Source organism: Calypte anna, chromosome 4 (genome assembly GCF_003957555.1).
Source record: "Calypte anna isolate BGI_N300 chromosome 4, bCalAnn1_v1.p, whole genome shotgun sequence".
In the NCBI taxonomy this organism is placed as follows: domain Eukaryota; kingdom Metazoa; phylum Chordata; class Aves; order Apodiformes; family Trochilidae; genus Calypte; species Calypte anna.
In genome coordinates, this window is record NC_044247.1 from 3471400 (window position 1) to 3495068 (window position 23669).

At 52.8% G+C, this 23669-nt stretch overlaps 3 protein-coding genes across 4 annotated transcripts; 2 read left to right on the forward strand and 1 right to left on the reverse strand.

Annotated features, from left to right (window-relative positions):
* The first annotated feature begins 2706 nt into the window (after positions 1–2706).
* Positions 2707–4189, forward strand: TMSB15B (thymosin beta 15B). The gene is made up of 3 exons (XM_008501708.2): positions 2707–2804; positions 3161–3265; positions 3691–4189. The coding sequence occupies exons 2-3, from the start codon at positions 3166–3168 to the stop codon at positions 3726–3728; spliced, it is 138 nt and encodes a 45-aa protein (XP_008499930.1). The 5' UTR covers positions 2707–2804; positions 3161–3165; the 3' UTR covers positions 3729–4189.
* A 2812-nt stretch (positions 4190–7001) lies between these two features.
* Positions 7002–10868, forward strand: RAB9B (RAB9B, member RAS oncogene family). The gene is made up of 3 exons (XM_030448846.1): positions 7002–7044; positions 8599–8651; positions 9497–10868. Exon 3 carries the CDS (start codon positions 9532–9534, stop codon positions 10135–10137), a length of 606 nt encoding a protein of 201 aa, XP_030304706.1. The 5' UTR covers positions 7002–7044; positions 8599–8651; positions 9497–9531; the 3' UTR covers positions 10138–10868.
* A 5367-nt stretch (positions 10869–16235) lies between these two features.
* PLP1 (proteolipid protein 1) lies at positions 16236–23398 on the reverse strand. Of its 2 annotated transcripts, none has more exons than XM_030448843.1 (7): positions 23252–23398; positions 20817–21003; positions 20086–20347; positions 19141–19309; positions 18888–18961; positions 18711–18776; positions 16236–18247 (listed from the first exon to the last, which is right to left on the reverse strand). In XM_030448843.1, the coding sequence occupies exons 1-7, from the start codon at positions 23253–23255 to the stop codon at positions 18176–18178; spliced, it is 834 nt and encodes a 277-aa protein (XP_030304703.1). In that variant the 5' UTR covers positions 23256–23398; the 3' UTR covers positions 16236–18175. The 2 variants fall into 2 exon arrangements, with proteins under 2 accessions (XP_030304703.1, XP_008499928.1); XM_008501706.2 differs by having other exon boundaries at positions 20191–20347; positions 23252–23397.
* Between the last annotated feature and the right edge of the window lie 271 nt (positions 23399–23669).

Genomic DNA, 23669 nt, shown 5'->3' on the forward strand with positions numbered 1-23669 from the left:
TCCTCTTGTACTGTTCAGTTATCTATCTGAGCAGATCTGTTCACAGAATGTAAATGCACAGGGAAAACCTGAATAGTTTAGCAAGTAGGAATGAAGAATTTGTAAGTGTCTTGCATGAAGCTAATGATTAGAAGCAGCAGGATTATGTCCTGAGAAACACTTGTTTTAACTAACCCATCATCCTTTCTCACAATGTATGAATAAATGAAATCAGAAGGATGATTTGACAGGTCTAGAGTGAGGGGGCTTTCTCACCTCCTAGAGCTGGTGGTTCTGTCATAGAAAACAGCAGCTTGCTTTGCTTCTGCTGGGCAATGGGAAGGTAGTAAGGGTTAACAGCTCTTATCTAAGGTGCAAGGAGCAGCAAAATCCAGAGGAGGACCTAGCCCAGGTCTCAAGACACAACAATCTGTGACAGCTACCTTCCCAGTGCTCTTGACATGATGGTAGGAAAGGGTCATGGCAGGAGACAGAGGTTAAAAATGAGCAGGAAAAAGTAAAAAGTGGCCCTGTGGAGCAGGGGAGCTGGCTCACAGGTGGGAAGCAGTGGCTGAAAGGGATTCCTGTCCTGGCTGGCTGTGGTGGTACCCTGCCTGTCCCTGCAGGTAGAAAGGTCAGGAGGCTGAAAAAAAATTCTGATCAAATAGAGAAAACCTCCTGCCCACCTACTTCCTATAGAAGAGAATAAAGCATTCCTGGAAATGACAGTTCAGGGAGGCTGTATCTGAACACTCACAGCCTTGTTCTATGGGAGGTTAAAAGCATCTAAAATGGCTGCAGTCATTTTCTCTTTCATTTCAGGGCTGTTCTTGCTTTGTCCGTATCTATTAATGTCTTGGGGTTTTTTTGTTATGAATTATTGAAAGCAAAAATGCCAAAATTTATGAGAAATAAGCAGGTTGTGCAGTTACCAGGAGGCTCTACAAATTTGTCAGGGGAAAAACTTCATGCTGGGATACAAGCTCCTTTCTAGTTTGTTCAAGGTAGGTTTTAAGAACTTCCCAGCAGCAGCAGCAGCAGCACACCTTGTCCACTCAAAATGCAGAGTGTTGGCCTTAAAACTGCTCCAGCTGTGGTTTTTAGAAGTGTGGTGGTGCCTGTGTGGCTGAGGCTGGCTTGGGGAAGGGGTCTCTGGCACTACTTGAACAGCCAATGTGGGGACCTTGTGCCTGGACAGAGACCCTGGGAATTTCAACTGCAGCATCGAGGAGAGGAAGCATTGCCCTGGCTGGGGTGGATGCAGCTGATGCTGGTGAGGGACTGTGCATGAGAGGGAGGGCACTGCACGAGATGACAGTCTTCTAGCTAAAAAACATAAAGCAAATGTTTCCTCAGGCTTGCTGGGAATTTTATTTGCAAAATCTCCAGTCAGTCCAGAGGGAAAGCCAGAGGCTGAGAGGCTGGGAGGAGGTGGATGTGAGAGTTCTTGCAGCACAGCTTGGTACCCCTGCGTTTTACAGGTGGATTCCTGCTCGCAGTGACCCTAGGATTTCTGCAAAAGGATTTTGGCAAGCCTGCTATGGGAGGGTCAGGATGCTTTCTTGGTTTTGTTTCCTCCTTGTTCCCTTCAGTACTGGGCCCTACTGCAAGGTCTCCCAGGCATCCTTGCCCTCCAACCACTCTTCATACTGTGTCAGCATGCAGGTGCCCTAGAGTGCCACTACCCTTCATGCTCCCCAGCTGAGCTGGGAACAGATATGTTGCCTGCACTTACACTCAGCTTTTTTCCCTTAAAGGTATTTTTTCCACATGCAGCCCAGCCCGACTGGTCTGTACTGATTGTTTCCCAGGCTTTGTGCACCCTATTGCTATGCTACAGTCAAGTGAGCATCTTTGCCTGCAAGCATCACCTGCTCTGTGCCCATCTGTGCTGCTGCTGCTGCTTCAGTGCCTGGATCTCCCTACCGAACAGCATGGCTGTAGTCAGGGCAGCTGGGGGTTGAGCATGGTGGTAAAGTGTCTCCCACTTCTGCAAAAATACAGTAACTTTTTTTTTATCCCAAGAGCTTGTTGTCTTAAATTAATTGTGCCTCAGCAGGGGTGAGTGTGTGTCCCTGTGTGTCTGTGTGTGGCTGTGATGGGTCCATCCCTTGGCACATGCACAGGGCGTAGCAGCCCCATGGCTGCAGAGCACCTGCTTATGGTTTGGGGCTGGGATGGGCGACACTGGACCCAGTTCTCCAGGGCCACCCTCACCCTCCCGCCCTCCCGCTGCCCCTCAGATCTGGTGACCGGAGTGGAGAGCAATGTGGTGCTGGGGGGGAGCTGGGAGGATTAAGCAGGGTGCTCGTCTGTGTGTGCTCCTGCAGTGTGTGTGTCTGTGTGTGCACATGGGATGGGTTGGGTGGGTGTGCGTGCCGAGTGTGCAGGGCGGGGCGTCTGCAAGGCGTGATGCGGGAGTAGCGGGGCGGCTGTGGACAGGGCTGCTCAGGGCCGTGCGCACGCCGGGGTGCGGAGCCTGGAGCTCTGCGTGCGCAGGGGCTGGATCCGCGCGTCCCTGCGGGTCCCTGCGCGCCGGGCGGTGGGAGCTGTGCCTGGAGCTCCCTCCAGGGGATCTGGTGCTCAGACGCGGTCTCTGCCCCGCCGCGGAGCACTTCGGGAGCGGTAGTTCTCCCGAGGGCCGTGAGGCAGCGGCAGCCAGCGAGTGGACTACATTTCCCAGCAGGCTCAGCGAGCGGCGGGCAGCCAATGGGGGCACCGGCGGGGCGGTGGCCGGGGTATATAGTGCGGCGCCCCTCGCCGCGTGCAGGAGCTTTCTGTGGACGCACGAAGCGGCGGGACCGGAGGGGACAGCACCGCACCAGGCATGACTTTCCTTCTGCCACCGCCGCGCTGCCTGCGCCGGTCGTGCGGGCTGTGCCAGAGAGGGGCTGGTGCAAAGAGAGGCGCCTGAGGGCGGGGAGTGCGGGCGCGGGGAGTCCCGGAGGGGACGGGGCTGCATGTTGCGGGTGTGGACGGCTTCCGCAGTGGATGCGGACACCGGGGGATGCCTCGGGTTCAGCACGGGCGGTACCGGAGCTGCCCCGACCAGGGGCTGGGGCGGTGCCCTGGCTGGTGGCGCGCCCCGCCCCGCGCTATTGTACCCGGGGGGGAGGGGTCTTTGTCTGGCGGTGCCCATCCCGGGGACCGGGGCTGACCTTGCGGGGTTTAATTCTCGCAGGCAAAATGTGCGACAAGCCAGACCTCTCGGAGGTGGAGAAATTCGACAAGAAGAAACTGAAGAAAACCAACACGGAGGAGAAGAACACGCTGCCCTCCAAAGAGAGTGAGTAGAGGGCGGAGGGGAAAGGGTGGAAGGCACCCACGGACTGTGGCAGCCCCCCTCGGGTGCTGGTATCACTGCTGAGCCATCCGGCAGAGGATGTTTGGGGCAGTAAGGCACTGACCCAGAGAAAGTTACTGACCAAGAGGTTAGAGATCAGGGTATGGCAAGATGGTGTGTGGAGGGCTGTTGCTCTGATTGGGTGCCCCACGGCATAACTTCCCTGAGGAGACCTGAAGGCAAGTGCTCATGAAGCTGCTGTCACCCATGTGTGGGTCTCATCACCCTCTGATTTGAAGTGTTTGTCTTGGACTACTTGGGATCAAACCATAAACTGACTGTCATGGCCTGAGTAGTTGCTCTGCAACCTTCTCCAGTTAGTGTTTCCAAGAAGTGCTAGAGATTAATGGACCTCTCTTCTCTTGCAGCTATTGAACAGGAGAAGGAATGTGTGAAATCTTCCTAGAGTGAGATGGCCTGGCAAAAAGAGCTACCACTTGATTTTTTTTTTTGCTTGGAATGAAATAATGTTTTGGTTTTGTTTTTTAATTACATCATATGTATGTATAGGAAACAGTTGCATCACCTAACCTAGTGTCCCACCTTGTTGGCAGCTTTGGCATTTGGGGGCAACAAAGTGTAGCCCTCTCAGTCCATCAATAGCCTGACCCAGCCCCATCTCTGCTGCTCAGCTGGGTCCTGTTGACAGTGCTGATCTCAATCTGATGTGTGGAGATGAGCAGCAACTACAAAGGCTCCTGGTGATGGATCCCTTCTGCCTGTGGGAGTGGGGATTCTTTCTGGCTTGGGTCTGTCTTCCATAATCTTCACTTGTGGTGTTCTGTAGCCTCACTCATGTTTGGTTTGGTTTTTTTTCTTTCTTTCTTTCTTGGAGGGGAAAAGTGAGACATTTATAATATAATAAATGTAATTACCTACCTGTGGCTTGTGGCTTTTTCCCTGGCAAGGTTCAGACTGCAGCCTGGCTTGCCCTGGGGGCTGGGTAGGTTTCTGATGCTGCAGGAGTGCTTGCAATTTGGTGTTGCTCAAAGTGGGGATATACAGGATGGTTACCTGCAGGGTGAGTCCAGCTTGGTGCTTGTTGAAAGTGCAGTTTCTGGTGGCCTTGGGGAGACCAAAGCTGGGAGCATTGCCGGTGTGGCACTGGGAGTGTTGCTGGCTGAGGCCACTGTGTTCTGCCAGCAATCCCACCACCACTGCAGTTTCTTGGTGCATCTTCAAGTAGAGGCTAACCTGGGCCTTTCTGCCTGGAGATTGAGCCTCTTTCTTTGGCAGCAGTCGGGAGCAGGAGGCAGGAACTGTCCCCATCCTGCAGTGGGAGCAGCACGGGAGCAAGCCCTGGTGGCCATGGGGCTGGGAAGCCACCACACCTGAACTGTGCCAGGCACCTCCAGACACTTGCACTGGGAAACTCGCCTGCAGGCTGTGCAGCGTCTGGCAGAGCCAGGCTGCCATGCTCAGCACACACTGTCACCTTCCCCAGCAGCAGAGGGGTTACTGCTGCTCTTGAAATAATGCCCAGGAGTTTATTCAAGTCCTTGCCAGTAAGGGCTCAGCCCAAGTACTGATTAACCAGGAGCACTCAAAGCTTCCTGCCCTCTTCTTGAGTGCTGCAGTGAAGATTGGGCTTCTGACAGCACCCAGATCTAAATAAAGCTGGGAAGTTTTGCACTGAGCCACCCTGATCCTTGCACTTGCTTGGATTTTTCCTGGTGTGGGGCACAGGTGGGAAGAGCTTTGCAGCATGCCTTCACCAAGCAGCACATATGTTGCTTGCCCCTGGGTGTGCTGAGCTCTTTGGAGGCTCACAGCTGGCGTCTGAAAGCTGCCAGAATTAAATACTTGTTTCTGGCCCCCTCAGCTACATTCTGCAGATTCCAGCATGCCAGTGGGGCCATGCAGGGAGCTGTGCTCCATTTCAGCTCTGGTGTCATGCAGCAGTCCCTGAACTTGTGCCTGAGCCAGGGCAGGTGAAGACAGAGAGGAGCACTTTATTTTAAGAAGAAGCTGGCTCACACAGGAGAGAATTTTTTATCATCTTTCCTCTCCTTGGGTCTTTTTTATGAAAGATTATGCCATGAAAAATTATTTTCTTCATTTTTTCCAAAGTTATAACCCCCCATCTGTGATTTATTCCTCTTCACAGGCAGCATCTGGGATAAAACACCTTAGGGAGATAGAGGGAGACAAGGTAGGGGCTCAAACCCATGGCATTGATGATAGCAGGAATTTGTCTAGTGCCCAAGCTGCAGGACAGCCATCTGGGGTTTTTCCAGGAGTGGCTGAGACTACTATCAGCTGTGCAAGGACCTTCATGATGCTAGGAAACCTCAAGGGGTGGAAAAACAAAGTCTCTCTGTGGCAGGTGTCACCCATGAGGTTATGTTGCCTTGCTTTGTCAAGATAAGGCACAAGTCACTTTCCTCTCCCCAGGGAACACTGCTGTGCCCAAGTCCAGGTGCCTCACCGCTGGTGTTGGTGACACCATGTGGTGTCACAGCTCCAAACCTGCCTGGATGGGCAGATGTGCATGCATTGGTGCTCCAAATACACACCCTAGGAACACCCCCATATCCTGTGGTCTCCTCCCATCCCGGGCTGCCAGTACACTGAGCCCCTGGGCCCTCACCCTGCCTCCCCTTCCTCATCCTGCTCTGCTTCTCTTGTTCCCCCTCTTCTTCACCAAATCATTGACGCTGGTATTACTTTAATCCCTGGCTTAATTTAAATCCTCCACTCCTCTCATGTTTTTGCAGAGGGGGAGGGAGGGAATGATGACGTACCTTCATAGCTCCCTGAGGCTGGTACTCCGTTTGGATGGCCAAAAAGCCGTGGGTATCCATACAAGGAGTTCCTGTTGTAGTCCCTACAGGGAAGATGCCCAGGATACCTCCCAGAGCTGTCTCTAGTTGGGCACCAGGCACTGGCAGGAGGAAGAGCTGGCAATGTCCCAGGGACAGGTGGTTTCTGCTCCCTGAAGACCTCTGCAGCCACACATGAGTCTGGTCTTCCCCTTCCTGTCTCCTTTCCCCTCACTGTCACAGGCTGGAATGACCTTGCCACTAGTTTTCCTTTGAACCACCTGAAACATTCGTATTCCCCCAGAAAACTTCTTTAAGGCATTCTTCTTCCTGGTCCCGTGGGTTAAGGTGGGGGGGATGCACACCCTTTTGGCGCTGCTGTCAGCCGTCTGCCTCCCTCAACATTAAGTGGGGAGTCAGGGAGACATCATTCGGGGTATTTGTTATTTTATTTCTGTACATTCTCCTCAGGCAGCAGCTGGGCTCCCGCTCGGAGGGTGAGGGACGGAGCCCCGGCACAGGGCAGCGGGTGCCGGGCATGCAGGGACGCTGTGCGGGGGGCTGTGCTGTGCTGGCAGGGAGGGGCTGTTCGTAGCGTGGCTGCCGTAGCTCCACACTGACCCCATGGAAACCTCACCACTCACCACCGCCCAGGGCGGGGTTCCCGCGGTGTCTGCCCTCTGGGCAGTGGGGCAGCAGCAGGGAGCTGGTGGGGGTGGCGGGAAGGATGAATAAAGTGACACAAGGGAAACGGGAGGGGACTGTGAGGAGACTGTGACAGGACGGGAGTGAGGGCAGTGACAGCAGGGGACAGTGCGGGGGGCACTGACCGCGGGATGGGGCTGGGAGCGCCCGGCGGGGCGGGCTGAGGCGCGGATGGCCCCGCCCCGCTGTCACCGCTGCGCAGGCGCGGGCTGAGGCGGCACCTGCGCCCGGCGGGCGGCTACGGCGCGGAGGGAGGTGAGGGGGAGCGGGCTGGTGCCATTGACCCCGGCCCGCAGAGAAGGCTTCAGGCTGGCGGGCCGCCCCTTCCCTCAACCCCTTCCCAGGGGCCCTGCACCCTCTTGGGGCTGCGTCCCCGCGCCTCTCCTCGGTCTCTCCGGCCTGAGGGTCCGGCTGTAGGCCGGGGGAGGGCCGGGCGGACAGGCAGGGGCTCTCCGCCTTCTGCCCAACTGGAGGGGCCGGAGAGCAGCCCGGGGGGCGGGCTGGGGGCATAGAATGGATCTCCCACGCACAGACCCACTGCTTTTATCTGCAAACAGGGGCTGGCGTGCTGCGGGAGTGTTACCTGTTCGGCAGCAAGTCGAGGTTAGCCAGAGGGCTAACCGGGGAGCGTGGGCTGCAAACAGCGTTGTTAACGCCGGTGTCATGCCTGGCAGTATTCTTCTGACCTGCCAGGCGCTGGAGTGGCCTAGCATAACCTGTTAGTAATTTTTAAAACGTCTGCTAATTGCATGCTAGCAAACCATTTCAAAGTGTGAACTCTTGTTAGGAGTGTGTCAGTGATGCGGTGTGTCAAGAAGGGCTTTGGTGAGAGGAGACAGGGACCAGCTTGAACCCCCCCTTGGCAAGAGTTTGGAAAAAGAAGAGGTTTTGCAAAGCTCCCCTGTTCGAGAGGGAGTTTCCCAGAGCCATCAGCCCCAGAAAGCTGTGGTGCACTTCTGTTTGTTTCATGCAACATTTGCATTTTGGTTTTGCGTTAGAGCCACTGGGTTGTGCAGATGCTTCTCTGATATCCTGTGCCCCATCATGTTAGTTCAGCCATACTCTGTTTCTGTGCAGGGGAAGTGAAATTGGTGGGCCTTTATTTTTTGCACGTTCTGCAGAAACTAACTTGAAGCAGAAGCTTCTGATTTTTTTGCTTTATGGTAAGCACTGGTTGAAAGAGGTGCAAGAAGAACAGAAAAAACAGGGCCCTCTGCAGAAAGTGTTTTTTGGCCTGGAAGGAGTAGGAGTGAGTGCTGGTCTGAGCAATGTCAAATGCTTCTGTTTCAGATGGTTGGAGGTTGGTATAGTAGTGTCATCTCCACACCCTTCCTAGGAATGTTAGTAGTGGGTATAAGCAAGACAGCTCTTGTGTTTTCATACCAGGGTCTCACCAGCTGGTTTACTCTTCTGGTTAGCAGATTCAGGTTCATGTTCAATCGTTGAATCAGATTCTGGTGTATGTGGGTAGGCAGGCTAAGCAGATGAAATATGCCCTGGACTGAGGGGTGACAAAAGCCTGTGCACACATGCCAGAGCTTCTTCAATATATTCTTTTCTTACCATGGGTTTAACCTCTGTAGTGTACTGGCTCTGCCCTGACCAGAAATGGGCTGTGTTCCATTTTACTTATGGCAAGGGAAACTCTGTCCTCAGCACTTCGTTCTTGCCTGTTTTACTCCAGCCATCATTACTGCACTTTCAGCTTCCTAGAGCTCTGCTGTTGTTCTTCCAGCCTGGGTCAGTGCTACAGAGGCAGTGCACCAAGCACAACACTGGCCACCTCACTGATTGATGTTTGTTTTTTAGTGACTGTTATGCTGGAGGAAGGTGTTCCCTGGACAGTCCTGGAGCCAAAGCAGGTACAGTACAGACTGCAGCCAAAGAAACCTCTTATTCCATGTCAGGCCTTTACCTTCACTTGCAGAATGTCCCTGGGAGGGGGGAGGACTTGGTCTTTCTCTTGCAGTGCTGATTATGGAACCTGTGGTGCAGGGGCTGCAGTGTAAACTGGCACCTGTACCCTAGCAAACTGGTCTGTGAAAAGCATTGCTAGAAAGGAGCAGCAGAGATGCTGGGTCTCTGTGCCTGGGAAACACTTTATGACTTGTAGAGATCACACACAGAAAACAAGTGCAGTTCTACTTGGAAGGTGAGTCAGCATTTTTAGGGTGATTAAGAATGGGTTTGCTAAGTGACTTGTATTGGTGTTAGGCCTGTACATCTTTTACATCCTTCCAGCAACACAAGTCAGATAGAAGAAATTATTTAGTTAGCAATTACACAGTGGAAAGGAAGGCCTGTTGATGGTGATACCTGGTGACTGGGCTGGTTTCGTGGCAGCCTGAGAACACGGGCCAGAAGAGATGTTTAACTAGTGATGGTATGTTTGGAAAAACTAGACAAGCTTTCAGATACAGACTTTTCACCAAAAGTCTTATAATTCATACTAAACTCTCAACAGTTTCTTTTGCATTGCACTTACAGTGGTGACCTGCTGCTTCCATTTTGGACCTGATAGATGACTTGGGTGCCTGAAAGCTTGTCCAATTCCCAGCTCTGATCTCTCTTACTAGAGAGATTACCTCCTACATACAAAACTTGTTAAAAATGGGGATGGAAATACCATATTCTGGTCTTTTGTGCACATCTTTCTGCAGAATCCATGAATCAAATAGCTATTTTGTAATATTTCTGAACCCTGCAGATTGCCTTGGTACTGCAGCCCTCTGTCCTGCTGCAATGAGTGGGAAGTCTTTACTCTTAAAGGTCATTCTCCTTGGGGATGGTGGAGTTGGGAAAAGTTCCCTCATGAACCGGTACGTCACCAACAAGTTTGACTCACAGGCTTTCCACACAATTGGTGTGGAGTTCCTAAACCGGGACCTGGAGGTGGATGGACGCTTTGTGACCCTTCAGATTTGGGACACGGCGGGACAGGAAAGATTCAAGAGCCTGAGGACCCCCTTTTACAGGGGAGCAGACTGCTGTCTGCTGACATTTAGTGTGGATGACCGGCAGAGCTTTGAGAACCTCAGTAGCTGGCAAAAGGAGTTTGTCTATTATGCTGATGTGAAGGACCCTGAACACTTCCCATTTGTAGTCCTGGGCAACAAGATAGACAAGCTTGAGAGACAAGTGAGCATGGAGGAGGCCCAGACCTGGTGCATGGAAAATGGTAACTATCCATACCTGGAGACTAGTGCCAAGGATGACACCAATGTGGCAGTGGCTTTTGAGGAGGCTGTGCGACAGGTGCTGGCAGTGGAGGAGCAGCTGGAGCACTGTATGCTGGGCCACACCATTGACCTGCACTCCAGCTCCAAATCAGGCTCTTCCTGTTGTTAGGAGCATCTGCTGCTTCAGGAACATTGCTCAAGCCAATTACTAGATTGGAATAAGCACGGACAGCTCTGGGGCACTCTGAGGAGAGTGGCCACAAGGACAATAGGTGGTTTGCTCACTGTGGTGTTGCAGTCTCACCATCTGAACTCTGGCTGGAGTTTTTGGGCAGGAGGGAACTGTTCAAAATGCATGTGAGCATAGTCCTGCTTCCATACCTGCCTGTTTTAGCAGGTTTAAAGGGATGGGTTAAAGCTCTTTATATTTAATAAAGACAAAAGCAATCTGATCTGTACCAAAAACTGCCTGGAAACAAAGCTGAGAGTACTCTTGGACACTCTGTGAAGTATATATATAAAAATACTAGATCCACTAAACTTGTGACTTAACTGCCAAAGGGAAGCCTGCTCAGAGTAGTAGTGTATGAAACCTGTTGTGGAGAGTAGCTCATGCAGCTGTGAGAATCCCAGATGCTAGAGAAGCTGAGCTGTGTATATCTGTTGTTTGAGTAAGTGTCCTGAGGCTGAATTGTGCTGAAAATTGTTAGAGCTGTGATCTAAAAGCACCATAGGAAGGAGGGACAGGCCTGTTTTTGAATGTGACAGCATTGCTTCTTTGTACCTGCTTTTTTCTGTGTGTTTTTCCTCACCTCTAACTTTGTCTTGTTTGAGTGTTATTTTTTCAGGAGACTGTATGCTGCTTGTTTAATACATGTTTTCTTGTCTCTTCTGGAGGCTCAGAACACTGGCTCTCACTTCTCTTGAAAGCTCTGGGTCATGTCAAGGGGTTTATAGTAGCTCAGGTGTTCAGGAGCTGTGTTCTGGAGTGTGAAACTTCAGCTGGTTTCTGTCACAAGTAATCACCATATTCAGATGACTTGCTCTTGCAGACCATGGTAGTTGAGTGGGATGTCTACTATGTGTGCAGGGTGGATGGGGGAGTCGTGTGTGGTCAGCTGTTAAATCCACTCCCTTGGTGTGTGGGGCTGGGGACCACTGTGCTTCACCAGCTGATGGGTCAGCATCTGCACAGATGTTCTCATACTGCAACACAGAACCCTTCACTTCATTACCTGTTGTGGTAGGTGCAGTGCTGCTGAGCACAATTAACTCGTGCTGTTGTCCTGCCCATTACTCCAGAACATTTTATCTGTAATCCATATTGCACACTTTACTGGGAGAGGATATCCATTCAGATAATTGGCCTTTGTTTATGGCTGCTGTGTTCAGTCTGCTGGGGAGAGAGCTGCACTCATTCCACCTCTGTTCAAGGTGGCTGAAAAATGGGATGTGGGGCAGGGAACCTTCTAGAAAAGAATGTCAGGCATTTCTGATCTCTGCTTCTGACTGTTTCTTGGTGTCAGTCCCAAACTATTTCTATAGCAAAAAGGTGAGTGCTTGCTGACTGCTGTCTTTACCATTATAACCTTATGTTCTGCAACTTCCCACACTAACATTTGTCCAAAACTCTGACTTTTCCCATAAGCACGTAGCAGTCTGTCACAGGGAGAGCTTCCCCGAGTTCATACCCACTCAGTGCTGAATGGAGTCCCCACAATGATCAGCTACTGGATGGTAAATTGTGTAGCTCAAATCGAGCAGCCTCACACTGTGTTTTAGAGCAGGGCAGTCTCTTCAGAAGATCATGGGTAACAGGAGAGGTGCCTGAGGACTGGAGAAAAGTCGATGTCACTTCAGTCTTCACAAAGGGCACAAAGGAAGAATCCAGGCAATCTGAACAGTCAGACTCACCTCCATCCCTGGAAAAATGGTGGAGTGGCCCATTCTGGAGGTCATCTCTAAGCACATGGAAGAGAAGAAGGTTATCAGGAGTAGTCAGCATGGATTTACCATGGAGCACTCATGCTTGACTAATCTGAAAGCCTTCTATGATGTTGTAACTCAATAGGCACATGCAGGGAGACCAGTGGATGTGGTCTGCCTTGACCTCAGCCAGGCTTTTGATGCAGTCTCCCATAACATCCCCATGAGCAAGCTCAGGAAATGTGGGATAGAAGAATCTGCAGCAATAGAGCCCAAAGAGTGGTGATCAATGGTGCAGAGTCCAGTTGGAGACCTGTGACTAGTGGAGTCCCCCAGGGATCAGTGCTGGGTCCCGTCCTGTTCCACATCCTTTTCAGTTACCTTGATGACAGGAACAGAGTGTCTGCTCAGCAAGTTTTGCTGGTGACACAAAGCTGAGAGGAGTGGCTGACACCCCAGAAGGCTGTGCTGCCATTCAGAGGGACCTGGACAGGCTGGAGAGTTGGGCAGGGGAAAATTTAATGAAGTACAACAAGGGCAAGTGTAGAGTCATATCTGGGTAGGAACCAGGGACCAGTACAGGTTGGGGACTGAGCTGTTGAAGAGCAGTGAAGGGGAAAGGGCCCTGGGGGTGCTGGTGGATGGAAGGATGACCATGAGCCAGCAATGTGTCCTTGTGGCCAAGAAGGCCAATGGCATCCTGGGGTGTATTAGAAGGGGTGTGGTTAGTAGGTCAAGAGAGGTTCTCCTCCCCCTCTACATTACCCTGGTGAGGCCACATCTGGAATATTGTGTCCAGACTGCTTGAAAGAGTCCAATGCAGAGTAACCAAGATGATGAAGGGAGTGGAAAGGCTGAGGGAGCTGGGTCTCTTCAGCTTGGAGAAGAGAATGAGGGGTGACCTCATTAATGTTTATAAATACGTAAAGGGCAAGTGTCAGGAGGATGGTGCCAGGCTCTTCTCAGTTATGCCCAATGGTAGGACAAGACAATGGGTCTCTTGAGCATAGAAGTTCCATATAAACATGAGGAAAAATTTTTTTACTGTGAGGGTGACAGAGCACTGGCACAAGCTGCCCAGGGAGGTTGTGGAGTCTTCTCTAGAAACATTCAAAGCCCACCTGGACACATTCCTTTGTGACCTCCTGGAGGGGACCCTGTTTCGCAGGGGGTTGGACTCGATGATCTTTTGAGGTTCCTTCCAATCCCTAACTTTCTGTGATTCCTCTTCTCCTGCAGGTTGTGCAACTGGGTTGGTTAAAACATATGGCAAAGAGAAATCACTAAGGGATCAAAGGGTATGGTTATTCCTGAATGTACCAGTATTTGAAGTAATATAACATTTACCAGCTGAAACCAGTAACTGGTTTTGTCTTTTCAAGAGTGTATCAGAAAACACTTTTGTAACAGAAATCTGCTTTGCTTCCCTCTGTCGCTACATTTTAATTTTCAGCCTGGGCTCTCAGCAGGAAGCTGCATGCTTTTGCTTCCCTTAATTTTTTTCCTGACATCTTGGAACCAGTCCCTTGAACTCCACAGGGTTGTAACGAGGCATGGTTTCCACAGGATGCTCAGACAGGAATCAGCATATGGGTACTGTTCTTTTCCATTGTCTTGCCAGGATGGTTGCTTATTTTGAGCTGCTTTCCCTGTTTCTCTTGTCAGAACCTTTTAGGATTTTTTCTCTCATGTCTACTTGCCTGTCCACACTTTCAGAGACAGTGTATGTTTTCAAATCCTTGGATATCCTGCTCTTTAAATGGGGAGTATGTGGAATCCTCCAGCGTCTTACTTCAGCTGTTTCAAAACACATCTGGACACAGACAGTCAATGTGACCTAGTAGGAGATGATCTCAGCCTTGGAGGAGTTATGGAGGTTGAGTGTGGCTGTCTCACATCAGCAAGAGTTGGTCTGAAACCCATCAGAACCATTGACTCCCCTGATGTAAGATGCTTATAAGAAAAAACACAGGCCAGAGGCAGGAGTGATAGTGAGGCTGTTCCCTCATTCCTCACTTTGCCACCACAAGCAATAGCAGAAGGCTCAGAGTTCTTTATCGTGGATCCCTGGAGAGTAAAGGAGTGTCTCCAGATGAAAGCAGTGAGCTGCACTGTCTGGAACAGATGCTGTAGTGTATCCCTGTGTGCTTCAAAAGGAGGATGAGTGTTGCAGCGTGTCTCCCAGCGTGTCTCTTGATTTTGCTGCTCTGGTCCAAGCAGTGCAGCTGTAAGGCAGTGCAGCTGCTTGGTGATCTGAGGAAACTGAAATCTTATTTAGAACTGTTAGGTGAGGAGCCCTAAATGGCTGCAGATGCCCTGGGGTTGCTCTGGGTGACCAAGGCAGTTCACACAGCCCCAGCTCGTTCCGCCTCAGCTGCGGGGAGGAGACGCAGAACCGCGGGTGCGGGACCGGTCCCACCCAGACTGCGGGAGGGGCATCAGCCTGGCCAGGCTTGGCCCCTGAAGGAGGCTGGGGCACCCACGGTCGTCCCTGCCTGAACACCCTTGGGTGCCGCCATCCCCTTCCCTCTCCTCTCCCTGTGCAAGGGAGGGTTCTGTCTTCATTGTCCCAGCGTCCTTGGCTAGCAGTGGCACAGGGCCGGCTCACGTAGTGGCAGGGCATGGGATGAAGGGGTGGGAGTTGCCTTGCCTGCTTGCCAGCATGGCAGCTCATGGGACCTGCTCCAGAGCCCTTGGTCCGGGCTTTTTGGGAGCAAACTGCAGCCACATTTCAGCTGCTAGGCAGGGCCAGTGTTTGGTTGCACTGGCTCCCCTCCTTGGAGCTCTGGAGGTGGGCCAGCTTACAGAGATGTGGTGTGATACCAGGCAGGGCTTTTTCTGTCTTTTTTCTGTCTTTTCTCACCCAGTTCCTGGAGGACACTGGATTCCCAAGGGAGGAGTGGTGAGGGCAGGTCCCACGTCCCCAGATGCAGTGGCAGCATCTGGGGACACACCCAACAAGAGGCCACATGTGTCCTTTGGCCCTTGGAACCTTCCCAGTGTCCTGGCCATGCTGGCCACTTCCACACACTGCCTCATGCTGCTCTCTCCAACCCTCACCCCAGCCAGGGGGCACCAGTCTCTGCCGGGAGAAAGAGAATGATGTTTTGTTCCCTGGCTTGATCATGCCAAGCAACTGATTGTACACACACAGGGCCCTTTCAGAATGGGGAGAGGAGGGTGATGGCATCTGGGAATGCAGGGAACAAAGAGCCCCATTGATCCTGACTGCAGCCCCACGACTTTCTGTATGCTGGGGCAACTTTAGGGGTGCAGACACAGCTGTGCACTGAGCTGGGGCAGCAGCAATAATGCAGGAGCTGAACCTGCCCCAGGAAGGCTGCATGGAAAGCCTTGCTCCCTGCCCAGAGGGAGAGTGGGATTTGGGATGGAGTCCTATTTAGGAAGAGTAGCAAGGGTCCTGGTGATGGGTAGGTAACAGCCTGGAAACTCTCAGCTCAACCTGCTGCTTCAAGGGCACCTAGCCATGCCTGAGGTCTGCCTCTTGTGCAGATCTGCTGCAAACAGGAGCAGAGCTGGGGTTTGAGTGTGGGACTGGAAGCATCCCTCTGTGGCCTCACTCACTGGAGGCTCCTGAACACAGCTCCTGGGGAAAATGTCCAAGAGAAGCAATATTTGAACTGATTTTTTTTTTTTTTTTTTGATGGCTGCTGTGGAAACATGCATCTCAGGGCAGCCAGTGGCCTCTCCACACAGCAGCACTGTGCAAGCTGTTTGTAACCCTGCAGCAAGTGGCATTCAGCAACCAGAGTGCATGGACAGGACACGACAGGCCCTGTGATGCTCAGATCCACCCTTGTACCTAAGCAAGACTGTCCTGTTTCACACAGGGCTCTCTGTAAGGGGGAGAACCACACGTCCTGCATGGCTGTGGACATGCTTGTACCATGTGCATTGCCTGATGCAGGCTGGTGAGATTTGCTTCAGCCACACTGATACCTTTGCTGGGGTCACTGCACTGGGAGACGTGGCAGAGGCTGTTGCCACATAGGCTGAGTATTAAAGGGCAGCAGCACACAACCCAACACAAGCAAGTAGCTCCTACAAGACCCTAACTTTCCTTTGGGTGGCTGGAGGACAAATAGAGGGCTCCCCAGCTGGGAACAAAGATTTTTTGAAATCAGGGTTATGAACTTCATGGCTGGAGTGGGAAGGAGGGGTGGGCAGTATCCTACAGTGGCTGCTGGCCCACACGTGGGGCTGGCAAGTGCCAGGTCCTCTGGGACCTTCTGTTCAGCAGCCTCCCTTTTCCTGCCTTTTTCTCTCTGGAGCAGAGAGTGGTAGGAAAGCCAGAACAACAAATGGACCGACAAAGATATATTTTGTTCAGAATGTTCTTAATTTTAATTTATTTTCTTTAATTTTTATAAAATACATCTTGTAAGCTAAGACTCTAAAAACTTACTCTTTTCTATTGCTTGTTAGCAAATTGAAATTCTAGATCAGAAATTAAGGAAACACTTTCAGTTGATTAACTCTTTCTGTATGTGTGTGTGTGCACACGTGTGCATGTGTGTTTGGGGTCTGGGGACAATGGTGGGAAGGAGGATCTGGTTACCTTTTATTAAATTAATACCAAAAAAAACCCCAAAAAACAGAAAGTCCCCAAGACAGATAGTGTTGATGTGAATTTCCAGATCTCGACTAGTTTCTCCCCACCCTGCTATCTCTCCTGGCATCTCCCCCTACCCCAACCCATGTGCGTTGGTAGCCTGGACAACCTATTTCAGCATTCCTGGCAGCAAGGATCCTTTGAATGCTCTGCTCAGCAAATCTGCTCCTTTATCCTTGCACCTGCTGAAACAGGCACTTAAAAAAATTTATAATAATAATACAGACAAGAAAAAATAAAATCCATGCAAGATGGAGCTATAGTCTGCCACTGAAAGTAGTTTCTCCAATAAATAAACACTAAGATTAGCATTAAGGAAAGGCAGAAAAGAGCAAAGCAAAATACCAGTGGGTGGGGAGGACTGGAAACAGCATTTTGGCAGGTCTGGTTGGACCCATGCTACCCAGCCAGAGGGCTTTCCTCCAGCTGCAATGAGGGAGAGGTTGTTTCCACCAAAGCCCTTGCCCCACTGCTCCGCTCCATGGGAAAAGACTGAATTGGCACCAGAAAGGATCTGGTTTGCAGAGTTGGGCTGTGTTTCTGCCCCGTGACTCCCAAACCACTGCTTTTCCTTCCCTCCTTAACTCCTTTATGGGTTTCAGCTTGAAGTGAGATGCTGCCAGTCCCTCCTGCCCTGGTAGACACAAGACAGTCATCCTGACTTGCAGGAAACATGGGGGAAATAGTGAGGGGAAGAGGGGGGTGGAAGAAGGGAAAGTTACGTTTGATGTGAGCGAGGAAGAAATGAAGCTCTCTGACACAGAGGTTAGAGAAGAGCACCATTGTGAAGGGACAAGAGCGTGCAACAAGCTCGGTGCTGTAGGGTGGGGAAGGGTCCCAAGAGTCCAAAGGGTCATCCCCTGCCTATGGAGGCATTGCTCTGGCTTTATGCTCCCAGGGCACAGTGCAGAGGTGTCATCTCTCTGTCAAACCTGCCTGCCACCTCTCTGTTGCCTAGAGGGTAAATCCAAGAGTCCCCTTTGCCTACAGAGACACCAAACTCCTTTAGGCTTTAATAAGGGCAGCTGGGTTAGGGCTTTATGAGCATTAGGGTCAGCACTCTCTTCTCCACAGCGGGAAGATCCTTGCCCTGAACCCCCTTTGCCTTGGCTGCAGCAGGCGATTTTGAGTAAATTCATCTTTGCTAAAGGAAAAAAAAATAATCCTCTTATTCTCCATCCACAGGTGGTGACAGCAGACAGCTCCAGGAGAGTCTCTAGCAATGGTACCAGGACTGGTCCAACTTCCTTTTCTCTCTAGGTAGCCTCTTGCTACTCATAGAGCAACCTATATGGATTTCCTCCTCCCAGGAGCATGAAGGTCTTTGCTCATACCTAGGCAACACTGGGACACTGGAGTAAGTCCCTCCTCTTCTCTGGCTGTTTTTGGTGGGCTTAGCCCTAGAGAAAGCTGGTTATGGATGAGCAGAGAGAGAAAAGTGCATGAAGAGGTGTCCATTGGTGGAAAGCTCTCCTTCCTGGTCATGCTCAGTACAATGGATGCGAGGCAGGAAGAGGAGGGGAGTCAGCAGCAAAGGCAGAGTTAACGCAGGAGACCTGGTGTCAAGTGGCTGCAGTGTTAAAGCCTCAGGGTTAGAGAAAAGAAGGCCATCTGGTCTGGCTGGGGTCTGGCTGGGCTCCACCGCAGGCTAGAACTTGGTGCCTCGGCCCATCAGCTTGAGGACAGCAAAGTTGTAGGTGGCAGCAATAATGAACGTGAGCTGTGGGTAGGAACAGAGTGAGCAAGGGGGAAAGGGGGAGAAACAAAGCTCCCACAGGTGAGAAGGCAAGTGGAGTGTGACTCCACTCTGGGGTACACCCAAGGTGCCACCCCCTTCACTCAGCAACCCAATAGGGCAGTTGCCCTGTGGAGTGCCATTGCCCCACTGCACCAGCAGGACACCACAGTGTTGCATTGCTGGTGTAAAGCAAGAGGAGTACTTGGGAAAGGTAGAGGATTTAGTGTATGGGCAACAGGATCTCTCCCCAGTGGTCTCCTAGAGCCTCTACAGATCCCCTCCACCTCTGCCTTCTTATGGCCTGAATTCTCTATCTGCACTTATGTACTAGAAAATGACACAAGCACAGGCTCTGTCACATCCATGCCCACCACCTCCATACCCTCAACCCACACATCCTTGATGGGTGGGGGAAAATTACCAGGCAGAGAGAGCACTGACTCACCAGTGAGACCAGTGTGGCAGCTGCCCCCACAAAGGCTGCAATGAAGAGGTGGAAAGTCATCTGGAACTGCAAGGGAAGAAGTGGGTGAGCTCCTGGGATCCCACATGCTGGCTGCTGAGGCCAGTACCACGGTGACCCCCTGAGGGGAGTACTTGTTGGGTGACAGGAGGTGCTTACCTCACTGGTCTTGCAAATGGAGAGCAGGTTGGAGCCACACACCTTGCCAGGGAAAGCATTCCAGGGCAGGATGCCTGGTGAGACACAGGGAGCTGGGTGTGCTGGGCACAGCCACCATCCAGCTGTCCTGCTCAGCCACCCTCAGCCACTGTGTCACACACACACACACACACACACACACACACACACACACACACACTTCAGCACTTGCCTCTGCTTTAGCCCAGCTATATTCACCAAACTTGGAGCTCACCATACATCCTGGCATCCGCACACAAGGTGCCAATGCTGGCTGAGGTCTTGCTGGGGTTGGCAATGGACTGGCAGGTGGTCCAAGTGTTAAAGTAGATGTAGACGGGCACTGCGGAGCAGGCGAAGACCAGGAGCCAGATGATGGTCAGGACATAGGTAATGCCCACGAACTGCAAGGGGCAGGACAAGGGCAGAGCAATGGTTACCAAGTGGCCAGGGACACTGGCCACACACATGGAAGCACAAGGGTACCCAGGCAGGAGAGGGTGCAGGGCAGGCAGGGTACTGAGATGCTGCCTACATCTGGCTCCACACCACCCCCAACCCCAAGCAGCCAGCACAGAGCAGCAGCCTCAGCTGGACCCCACTGTGGCTACTGGGGCCAGCACCTGTCCCACACTCACAGCTGGCTACATATGCATGGGGGTGACCTGCAGCAGCAGTGGAATGACTGCCGTGTCCCACGTCAGAGGGGGAAAACCATGGCCACAGTGAAGCAGAGCGTGGCCTCTCACCCACCTCAGCATCCAAATGTGGCTCTCCTGCCCTCCCTCTCTGGTGCCACCCCGACTGGCCCCCGGAGGAACCACAGCCATCACCCTCCATTCCCCCAGGCCACAGGCTCCACTAATCAGCACTTCATGATAGTTCCCAAGCACAGTGAAGAGGCCAATCTTGGGTGCCAGAGAGCCTTAAACTGCAGCACCCTGAGGATGCTTCTGGCTCCACCAGTGCTTAAATATGAAGAAGTTTAAATAAATATGGCTGTTTGGGCTGCTTTGGTCGCCAGGGGCAGTGGCTGACCTCAGGGAGAGTGGGTAGGCTGTGCTTCCCTTTGGGATACCCCAAAACCCGAACGGCCACAGTCTCCTGCCCTTTGCCCACGCTGAGCACGGCGAATCCGCTACAGGCGCGCGAAGGGGTGCGAAACCCCGGTTAAGATCACCTTGTCAGGATGTCCTAGCCACTTTCCCAAACACTGACACACCCGCTGCAATGAGTGAGCTCGCTGGGGGCCTCGCGCTCCCCTCCCTTTCGGGCCCCCGGTTACCGTTGCGCTGAGGCCCTTGCCACAGATGGTGGTCTTGTAGTCCCCGAAGATTTGCCGGACGGCGCCGGTGGTGTAGAAGCCTTCGGCCAGCAGCAGAGCTCCGTAGAGGAAGAAGAAGGAGGCTGTGCCGTAGATGAAGTACTGAAAAGCGTGGATGCTGCCAGGGAGAGAAGCAGGTGGGGATGCTCAGGTGCCAGGGCCGTGCCGGGGAGCTCAGCCCTGTGTGCAGCATGGCAGGGCAGACTGGCCGTGGTGACTTACCCTCCCTGTGCCACCCCAGGGGGACTGAAACAGAGGGTGAAGCCATGACAGGAGCAAGCCAGGTCAAAGCCGTGGCGAGCGAGGCTGTCAGCCACTGCTGGCTCCCCTGTGCCCTCCATACCTACCTGGTGCAGAGATCCAGCAGTAGCGAGGGCACCTAGCAAGGGGCAGATAACAACAGGCATGAAACAGAAAAAAGTGGCCACTGGACCCTGCCATGCAGCTGTGGCACCGGCACACAGAGGTCTCCATGATGCCCAGGTGGCAGCATAGCCCTGGGCAGCCCAGTTGGACACCTCCTGCCAGCACATAACAAGACAGACACAAGAGGACACGACATGAGGGTGATGCACTGCAGCACTTACACGTCAATAAGATACTCGTAGTCCTGGTAGTTTTTGGAGAAGTAGGTCTCAATGAGCTGCTCCGTGCCTGTGAGGGCTTCATGCCCACAGCCACAAAACAGTGCTACCCCAAAGAAGCACAAGCCAGTAGCAACCAGTGAAGCAAAGGGTGCCCCGATGAGACATCTCGCACAGCACTCGAGCAAACCTAGGGGGAAGAGAGGGGAGAGGTGATATGGCTGCTGGGACAGGGAGCACTTGGAGTCTGCAGCTCAGGAGCAGGCAAGCACAGTGTGGGGAAGATGCCTGGCAGAAGGAGGGAGGCAGGTTGAAGGTTGAATGATCTGTTGTGGTGCTGGAAAGCCAAACCCAGCTGCTTCCCTGAGAGCTCTCCATGCATTCCGGCAGGATCACACCCAAGTGTGCCCAGGAACAGGGGTTGACAGCAGCACGGCAAAGCAGCCCAGAGATGTGAGGTGGATAGGGAGCTGAGGTGCAGCCACTGTGCTGACCCATGCAAGCCAAGATGGAAATACAAGGCAGTGCAGTATAATGCCAGCAGAACCCAGCAAGCCCCATCTGTGGGCACTGGCAGTGCCAGCTCCCTGCTTTTTTCTTTGGTCATCAAAGATGGAGGGAACCCAGGATCTCCACAGAGACAAACCCCAGCAGAGATTCAGCTCTACAGCTTGCCTCAGGGCAGTGCAGGACCAGTCAGCAGGTGCTCTGAGCACCCCAGGCTCCTGTGTGGCATCACCTGAGCATCCCTCATCCCCTCTCTGGGCACTCCATAGGCATCTCGTGCTGCAGCAGCCCCATTACAGAAGCAGATGTGGTTATGGGGAGAAGCCATATTAGTTCCCCAAATTTCAGCACTTGAACTTAGTTCTCCAGGACAGATAATCTGGCAAGCAGCCACATGTACCCGTGTGTGGGTAGGGAAAGCAAGGGCACATGCTGATGTGCTGCTTGGGTTTCCTAAATGCTAGACTTTTTTTCAGCAGTAGGGCCATGGGCCCTTCTGCATTCTGGGGCTCTAATGTGCAGCATTGTTGGCTCAGATTGCTGGGTTTGGAGGTGCTCAGCCATCTGGTATCCTCTTCAGTTTGGGGGCAGGCAGCCAGATGGGTTTGCATCCACTAGCATCTGGTTTTGGAGCATCAATTTGACTCCATCTAAGTTGCATTAACCTCCTGCCTGAGCTGTGCAACACCTCTGTGCTCCCCTTCCCCAAGATGCAGGCTCCAGAACCCCACTGGTCACAGCAACTGCCTGGGCACATCCCATCTGGGTATAGCATTTGTGCCTTGAATGCCAAAAAGATGCCTGTGAGAAGCATTCCCAAACCCTTGCTTCTTCTCAGATCTCACAGTGCTAATCTTCTCCCTCAAAGGACAAGAAAACCATAGGGTCCAGGAGCAAGGTCACGAGGTGGCACCAAGGACAATGGAGGATTGTCCTGGCATTGCCACCCTGGAGTCTGCCCTGTGCCAAGAGCAAACAAGGAACAAAGGCAGCACTATAGGGGAGCACTTGCCCCCCTCCTGGTTGTTTGTCTTGGATACAGAAGGTCCAGGAGGGTTCCTGCCCCTCCTGGCCAGTGCTGCTCCCTGAACCTCATTGGGACCCACAAGAGTGGCCCTGTGCACCCAGTGGAGCAAAGAAGCCTTTTTTATTTTTATTTTTGGGCACCTAGCAAGTGGAGTGGCAGGTGCCCAGGACTGCAGTACACCAAATGGCCCTTGTTCCTGTCCTGCAGCAGGGCCTGGTAGGCCCCCTGCCACAGCTCTGGCCCTTCAGGCTTTGGGAAGCCACATTGGGGAATCCTGGGTGGGAGAAGGGAGGAGAGAAAGTGCCCTTGTGCCTCACAATCCCGGGTCCTGTACTTGGACTCAGCTGCTACTGGAACCAAACAGAATTCTGCAGACAGAAGGAGGAGGAGGCAGGGTGCTGGTAGCCCAAGGCACCCCTGGGAACAGGGTGCCACTGATGCCCAGGGAGGGTATGCCAGCAAGTATTAGTTCTGGTGTATCAATAGGGAAACTGAGGCACGAGGAGTGCATTCGTTTTCCCAAGGCTGCCAGCATACAAGTGGCACGAGCTGTGGCAGGTCTCAGCAGCCTGCGTGCACCTCCCAGCCCCAGGCAGGAGCTCTTGTCTCTCCAGCCAATGTGATGGAGGGCCCAGGTGGCACCAGCTATGGAGATGACATCTGTCCCCACAGACAGCGAATGAGACCTGGGGACAGAAAACCACTCTGAGAAAGACAACACCACCCCTGGCATACGTGCTAAGGCATCATCCCCCAACAACTGCTGTGACTGGCATGGCTACACGGGAGCCACCAGGACCTCACCGGTGCCAGAGGAAGGTTTCAGTGGGCTTTGCTCTGGGACAGGGTACCCAGAGCCACCAGCAACAGCTCCGGGTCCCCACCACCCTCACCCCATACTCACCCATGGCGTTGGACTTGGTCAGCTCCCCCGACTGCTTACTCGGATGCTTTGGTGGTGTCTGCGTGAGCCTTCGTCTCCCTGGCAGTCCCTCGCCCTGTATTTGCCCCTCTGAGTGTCTATCCCGCTGTCCAGCAAAGAAAAGGGCTCTCTGAGTGACAGCCACCCCCCTTAAAGGGACAGGACTCCGCCTCTCCTCCCTGGCCCCCTCGGCAGCACCCCTTGGCTGCCAGCTCCTGGGTGCCTGCCGGCTCACAGCTCAGAGCTTCGGGAAGAAGAACCTTTTGCAAAAAAAAGAGAGCAGCTTGGGGAACTGGAATGGGGTGGTGGGGTCATAGGATGGCTCCTTGTGGCTTTCGGGATTACCCCCCCAGGTTTGGCCAAGCTGTGTTTGCCCTGAGCTGCCAGGCACAGCAGGATG

What these genes read in the sequence shown, in the direction of transcription:
- TMSB15B (XM_008501708.2), top strand. Translation starts at nt 3,166, where the DNA reads ATGTGCGACAAGCCAGACCTCTCGGAGGTGGAGAAATTCGACAAGAAG. An exon ending in CACGCTGCCCTCCAAAGAGA is followed by an intron (nt 3,266 to 3,690) that starts GTGAGTAGAGGG and finishes CTTCTCTTGCAG; the next exon opens with CTATTGAACAGGAGAAGGAA.
- RAB9B (XM_030448846.1), top strand. Translation starts at nt 9,532, where the DNA reads ATGAGTGGGAAGTCTTTACTCTTAAAGGTCATTCTCCTTGGGGATGGT.
- PLP1 (XM_030448843.1), bottom strand. An exon ending in TGCGGATGCCAGGATGTATG is followed by an intron (nt 18,962 to 19,140) that starts GTGAGCTCCAAG and finishes GTGTCTCACCAG; the next exon opens with GCATCCTGCCCTGGAATGCT. An exon ending in CTGCCACACTGGTCTCACTG is followed by an intron (nt 18,248 to 18,710) that starts GTGAGTCAGTGC and finishes TCCTACCCACAG; the next exon opens with CTCACGTTCATTATTGCTGC.